Source organism: Sinocyclocheilus anshuiensis, unplaced genomic scaffold, assembly GCF_001515605.1.
Source record: "Sinocyclocheilus anshuiensis isolate Anshui unplaced genomic scaffold, SAMN03320099.WGS_v1.1 scaffold709, whole genome shotgun sequence".
Taxonomy (NCBI): domain Eukaryota; kingdom Metazoa; phylum Chordata; class Actinopteri; order Cypriniformes; family Cyprinidae; genus Sinocyclocheilus; species Sinocyclocheilus anshuiensis.
In genome coordinates, this window is record NW_015540926.1 from 149,431 (window position 1) to 156,585 (window position 7,155).

Below are 7,155 nucleotides of genomic sequence, written 5' to 3' on the forward strand. Positions count from 1 at the left end.
CGTGCATGCGTGCGCGTGCGTGTGTGCATGCGTGCGCGTGCGTGTGTGTGTGTTTGTCTCTGTGTGTGTGAGGTGTGTGCGTGTGTGTATGTTGGTCTGTGTGTGAGTGTGAATTGTGTGTGCGCACATGTGCATGTGTCTGAGAGTGTGTGTGTGTGTGTGTGCATGTGTCTAAGAGAGTGTGTGTGTGTGTGTCGGTCAGTGTGTGTGTGTGTGTGTGTGTGTGTATGTTGGTCAGTGTGTGTGTGTGTGTGTAATTTTTATGGGCCTGTTCCTTGTGTTTCAGGCCTGTTCTATTCTCCTTGCGCTGCACTGACTCTCAAAGACTTCCAGGCTGGCCAATTTGTCCTGCCAGACTCTAGAGAATGGCCTATTTGAGTGGTTAAATACCAGAGGGGCGAACACACACACACACAGCACCTCTCTCGCATCCCACATTGATTTGTGGCGCGTCCATTATCTGCGGCGGAGAACAAACGCGCTCGGACAGGGCCCGGCGGTATTGGAGGCCCTTGGCCCTGCTGCCCATTGTTTTAGAGAGATTTCCCAGATGTTGTGACGGCCAAGATAAATAGGCGGCTTTATCCTCTCTCTCCCACACCTCTTTATCTGCCCTCGTCTCTTTTCAGCGCACGGACCCCCTACATTGAGCTTCTCCACCGCAGGGGCTGATGGGAAAGGATGCGTGTGGGATTTTCAGAGAGTGTTAAAGTTAAATGATCTCGTAAAAACAAGCACAAATGGTGCTGACTGTAAAGCACGTACTTTACAGCAGTTAAAGGGACAGTTCACCCAGAAATTAAAATTCTGTCATCATTTAATTTCCCTTATGTTGTGAAACACAAAAGAAGATATTTTAAAGAAAGTTGGTAACCAAACAGTTGACGGTAACCATTGACTTCCATAGTATTTTTCCCATATTATGGAAGTCAGTTGCTACCATCAGCAGAAAGGAAAATATTTTGAAGAATGTTGGTAATAGTCAGTGGCTACCATCAGCAGAAAGGAAAATATTTTGAAGAATGTTGGTAATAGACTATAGTATTTTTTCCATATTATGGAAGTCAGTGGCTACCATCAGCAGAAAGGAAAATATTTTGAAGAATGTTGGTAATAGACTATAGTATTTTTTCCATATTATGGAGGTCAATGGGTACGTCAACAAAAAAATATATTTTGAAGAAGAATGTAGGTTTGGAACAACATGAGGGTAAGTGATGACAGAATTTAGATTTTTGGGTGAACTGTCCGTTTAATTTGATTGGCAAAAATTTGCGTCATAGTTTTCGTCAGCAACTTTTTTTCACGAAAAATAACCAAGGTTTACACAACAACGATGTACTAAAAATTGTGTTTTTCCTTTGCATTTTCGCGTACAGACGACATCGTTGTCAAAACGATCCCTGTTCAAACGGATCTGCGAAAACGACTAAAAACGCTGCGTTATGCATGACAGGCCAGTAGGTGGCGTCGTCACTTTGTAAAAAACACTACACACATGTGCACATACGCATTCCTGTTGACTGAACACATAATATGCATGTGCACGACGTCACCATTTTTACAAATTCGCAGTTTCGTAATTTATGTGGAGATGACAATGGAATCGTTTTTAAAAACCTGCACTTTGAAACTTTCAAAAGTTTGTGTTTTCAGGCCCCCAAAACGCTGTTGTCGTGTAAATGAACGCATAAAAAGTTATTAGTTTTTAGTTGAAAATGGTGTTGCGTAAACACCCCTTAAATAAAATAAATAAATAAAAATAACAGTTTTGAATGACAAAAACTAATGAAAACCCACTGACCTTTTCATCATCAAAATCATAAAATGGTAGATTTAGTCAACTAAAGTCTTATATTTATTAGACTAAAACTAGACTAAAACAATTCAGATGACTAAAACTAAATGACACCTAAACTAAATCAAAATGTGTTGTCAGAATGACGCTGCGGCAGATAAACGTGACAAAACTAACTAGAGTTAAACATACTGTTAGAGACTGCTAACATTTGTTAGTGCTGACTGGAGAAGCACATTTACAAGTCAAAACACATTTTTACTGAGCAGGCATTTAATATGATGATTCAGTTATTGCTCAGAATTGCTAAAAATCAGTATTAAAGTGACCGGAACATCTCCAGTATAGTTTTTTTCTTTTTACTTTGAAACAATATTCACTCAGAGATTGCTAGTAAATTTCACAAATAATTATAAAGCAATGACCAGGGCTATTATAGATAAGTTAAACTGAAACTAAAATTAAAACTAATAATTTTAAAAAATATAAATGTTAAATAAATAAAAATTAATGCAAGCTATATATAGCTACTCAAATGTATACGTATGTTTAAATAAAGAAAAATATATAGAATGTATCTAAAATATTAAAATATAAATGATATAAAAATATTAAAATCATATAGAAAAAAATAAATGATATAGAAATTATACATATACAAAACTAATAAATATTAGTAATTAGTAATTTTATTTGATTTAGTAATTAGTAATTAAATTTTATTAGTAATTCTATTTTAAAATATTAGTAATTTTGTGTATTGTTATATTTTATTTAATATAAATTACACACACACACACACATAAAAAAAAAATATATATATATATATAGACAAAATTAGGTACCGAATACTGAAATTTTGGTACCGTGACAACACTAATATACACATATACATATACATACAATGTTTCGGTATATATACACACACATTAGAGCTAATATACAATATTATAAATGTAATATAAATTATATAATTTCTCCTAGTTTGCTTGTGCTAATCTCCATTTCACATTTTCTTGTGGAGATGTTCTGGTCAATATTAGAATAAAGGCTTAATCTTAATCTGTAAATGTGGCCATTTTTTGCATTTTCACGGCCCAGTGTCTCTCATTTTCTCTGTTTTTCTCCAGCTCTGTCCTCAGTTGCTCATTTTCTGGGCTGTGATGGCAGCGCTGTAGAATTATGGGATAGAAATCAATAGTGTCAGGATTGAGTGATCAGGGAAAGTTTTAGTGCTGTGGGCTCAAGGCTTCATCAACACGGTTTAAAGCACGTCTCCTGAACCCCGAGCACAGGACTCACTTTACTGCGCTCCGGATTAATCGCCTGCAGCAGAGCATCATGGGATTGGCCTGAACACACGGGGCTTGTTTCAGGATGTAGTAACTTTTCTGCCACATTTTTCTGATTGTGACAGTCACTGCCTGGATGTTAAGCTGAAAGCTGATGCATTTGAGATGTGTGTCCCTATAAATGACACACCTGGATGTTTGTTTGTTTTATAAAACTTATTATTATTATTGTTTTTAGATTTTATATTATTTAATATAAATAACTGTACTTTAGTTTATGTAATATAACATTTTATATATAATATTATATTTAATTTGTTAATATATTTAATATTATATATAGCATCTATATGTTCTATTTAATATGTATGTTATTATTATTATTGTTGTTATTATTGATATTATAAAGGGTGCTTCTACTAAATACTGAGCAAAGGGTCTGAATACTTAGGACCATGTGATATTTCAGTTTTTCTTTTTTAATAAATCTGCAAAAATGTCAACGATTCTGTGTTTTTCTGTCAATATGGGGTGCTGTGTGTACATTAATGAGGAAAAAAAATTAACTTAAATGATTTTAGCAAATGGCTGCAATATAACAAAGAGTGAAAAATTGAAGGGGGTCTGATACTTTCCGTACCCACTGTATATATTTGAAGAGTTTGGTTCCAAAACGCTATAAATCCATTTTGATTAATTTGAGTAAAAATGTGTTTTCTTTACCAAGAAAGTGGCCACTATTTTCTGTTTCAAACTTTCACATAGCATCTTTACGTTAAAATAACATAAAAAATTCAAATCCAGATTTTGATTCTCAAAGATTTATTATAAAAACTGATAATTTTTTTCCCCCAAAATGCAATAAATCCATTTAATCAATATAAAATAGATTTTTCATATTGAAACTGTTGTAAATACACAACAAAGTAAGTTGATCCACATCTGACAGCCTCTGGACTTACGTTTCTTTCCCACCGCAGAAACCACAGTTTCATCAATGCCGTCAAAATCATTAAAATTATTTTTCTAGCTGATGAACGATAAAAACATTGACAGCCAATCAGAATCCATCCTGCTGTAACGAACTCAAGAATTTAAAGCGGCAGACGCGCGTGCGCTTAGAATAAACAGACAATATCGTTCGCTGGTGTCGCCGCTAACATCGTTATCTTTATAGTTATCGTTCTTGGTGTGAACGGAGCTTAACACGGCGGATATTTTTAAAATTGGCTTTTTAATACCGACCAGATACAATACCGATTTTGGCGGGAATTCACTTTTTTTTTTTTAAATGCCGTTTATCGCGTTTTGGAACCAAACTCTTCACCATACATATAATTTCAATCATAGTTTTTTTTTTTTTTTTTTCATCTTTATACACTATATTTCCTCTGAATCTCTTAATTCCTGCACTGATTCGCACTCAGTCTCTCAGTGTTTATTGTCTCGTCCTGGAGTACGAAATGAATGTTAATGTGATTTGAGACGAGGTCGGTGAGAGCGCGCTCAGATTGAGTTTATGCACACGGCTGAAGTCACATGACCCGCAGCGTCCAATCACAGGTCAGCGTGAGTTTGTGTTGATGCACCTGGTGCGTAATCAGGATCACGGGCTTTAATTAATGATGTGTTTTAATAAGCTGCAGCAGAACACATGATGAGATCAGGAGGAATGACTGATTGATAAGCGCTGAGGTGAATCTGATCACTCATGATCAATCAATCCGTCTCTGACCCATACACACACTCTGTGTTTGATTGATTACAGTATTGATGCGATTGGAAACACAAGTGTTGATTTGTAGAGTTTTTGGCTTCTGATGTGAAGCTTTAACATGTTTAGAGTTCATCTTCACCTGCTTTAATACATGTACAAAACAATAGCTGAATTACCGCGGTACTTCTGTGTTTTGTGGACAGTTTGAGGTTGTAAATACCTGATTAAGGTAATCAATCAGTACCATGGTATAGAAGTACTTTACCAGCACTGTACCGTAGTATCACCACAGTACATTATGTAAGAGTAGACAGATCTGAATACAAATGTTTGTATATATTTTGTGTGTGTGTGTGTGTGTAGTATACATATACATATATATATATATATATATACAAAATGAGCTGGCCCAGATCCGGCATGGTGCTGGACCAGATCCGGCCCACATTTGGCCCAAATCACCATAAAGGAATTTTTTTATTTTACATAATCTCATCTATATATCTATAGCTATTTGAAATATAAATATATAAAATAATGAAAAATATATAATTATATAAATATAAAATAACAGTTTTTCTTTAAAATTGGCATTTGAAATTCAAAGAATAATTTTTAAATAATTATTTATGTATTTATTTTATTTAAGCAATAATCATAAATTAATAAATTCATATAAAATTAAATATTTAAAAATAAATACTTTTTTTATTATTGACAGTTGAAATTAAAATGCAAACATAACTCTCTTCATAAATTAATTTATTTCCTGTGTAGTTCCTGATTGGTCAGTGCTTTAGTATTTGAGTCTAATGACTTTAAACTGTATAATTGATCATTGACTCATTAATTTCTCTTGTTGCTCGTAGAATATTCAGTATTTCATGTGTATGTGTTTATTTATTTGTTAAGTAGTCATAAATAAAAATGATGTGCATCCAGAGGGTCAGTATCACAAAATGAGCAGCTGATTTTATATCATCTGAAGCCTCATGGTTTCTCAAATCCATCCGAATATGAATGTTTTCTGAACTCTACGGTAAGATGCTTTTCCCGCATCAGTCTGTTGAGTTTCTGCTTGGCCGACGTTCGATCTGAGCAGCAGCAGCGTTTGAGTTTTTCTTTCTTCTTGAGAAAAATCTGAAGCGAGTAAATTGTGTGACTCCTGACGGCCGCTCTCACTGTCTCCGGCTCTTTTGAGGTGTTTTTCCAGAGCTATTCATTACAAAATCCGCTTAATGAGAGCAAAGCGCATTAGTGGCTCCCGCCGCTGCAAACGACTGAAAGATGGAGCGATTTGTTGGCTCTTTAGAGAGCGGCTTAAGCCGAAGCTGTTTGTTCTGATCCTCTGCTTTCTGACATTTCCCTCCAAAGGGTTTTCCTGCCGGTTTTATTGGCTTGACCTGATTAGCTAATCTGTGCTTTGAATTTCAATGGCTTCTCGGGCCGCTGGGAACCGGATTACCTCATTCAGCGGTCCTCAAACACAGATGGCCGAATGTTTAACCGATTGTTAAAAGAGTCGACAAAAGGGAGTTTAACGGAGCACACGGTCTTTAAGCTCAATGCATGCAGAGGAGTAAAGAGAGATGCTCCTGTGTCGATGTTGTGATGCTGATATTAAATCGATGTCGTCTCTTCTTCTTCTTCTTCTCCTCAGAGTCTGTGCTCGATGGCTAGCGTGCAGACGGTGAGATCCGCCGACACCAATGAAGTCGACAAACTCATCTTCAGAGAGTCAGACAATGACCGCAAGGTGAAGCCTTTCACTGCTTCATTTAGTCATCAAACATATATGTTCAAGCAATGGGCCTCCAAATATTAGAATGATTTCTGAAGATCATGTGACACTGAAGAATGGAGTAATGATGCTGAAAATACAGCTGTGATCACAGCAATACATTTATATTTTAAAATAAATAAAAATAGAAAACAGTTACTTTAAATAACAAGAAATAAATGCAGGCTTTGTGAGCAGAAGAGACTTCTTTAAGAAATCTTACTGTTGAAAAACTTTATATACTTTTTGCTGATGACTTGGTCATTCTTGATCATTTTGTGATCTGTCTGTGTGTTTTACAAGGGTTCACTTACTTTTTCCTCACTCATCAGTTGAAGATCTTTAATCTACTACAGGCGCCTCCATAATTTGGTGTAGATCTGTTAAACATAATGGTTTTTATTATACACTACCATTCAAAAGTTTAGGGTCAGTAGGATTTTTCATTTTTTTAAAGATTTTTTAATGAAAAAAAATTCTCTCTATTTGATAAAAAATACAGTAAAAATTGTTAAATATTTTTTACAATATAAAACATTTTCTGTGTGAATATCTGTTAAACTGTAAT

At 35.0% G+C, this 7,155-nt stretch overlaps 1 protein-coding gene across 1 annotated transcript in view; it reads left to right on the forward strand.

Moving 5' to 3' along the window:
* The window catches only part of inpp5a (inositol polyphosphate-5-phosphatase A), a 164,872-nt gene that overhangs the window by 123,289 nt on the left and 34,428 nt on the right, over nucleotides 1-7,155 (forward strand). Inside the window, exon 9 of the mRNA XM_016487317.1 lies at nucleotides 6,468-6,563. Within this exon, the coding sequence (XP_016342803.1) occupies nucleotides 6,468-6,563 (96 nt within the window). The remainder of the gene's footprint in view (nucleotides 1-6,467; nucleotides 6,564-7,155) is intronic.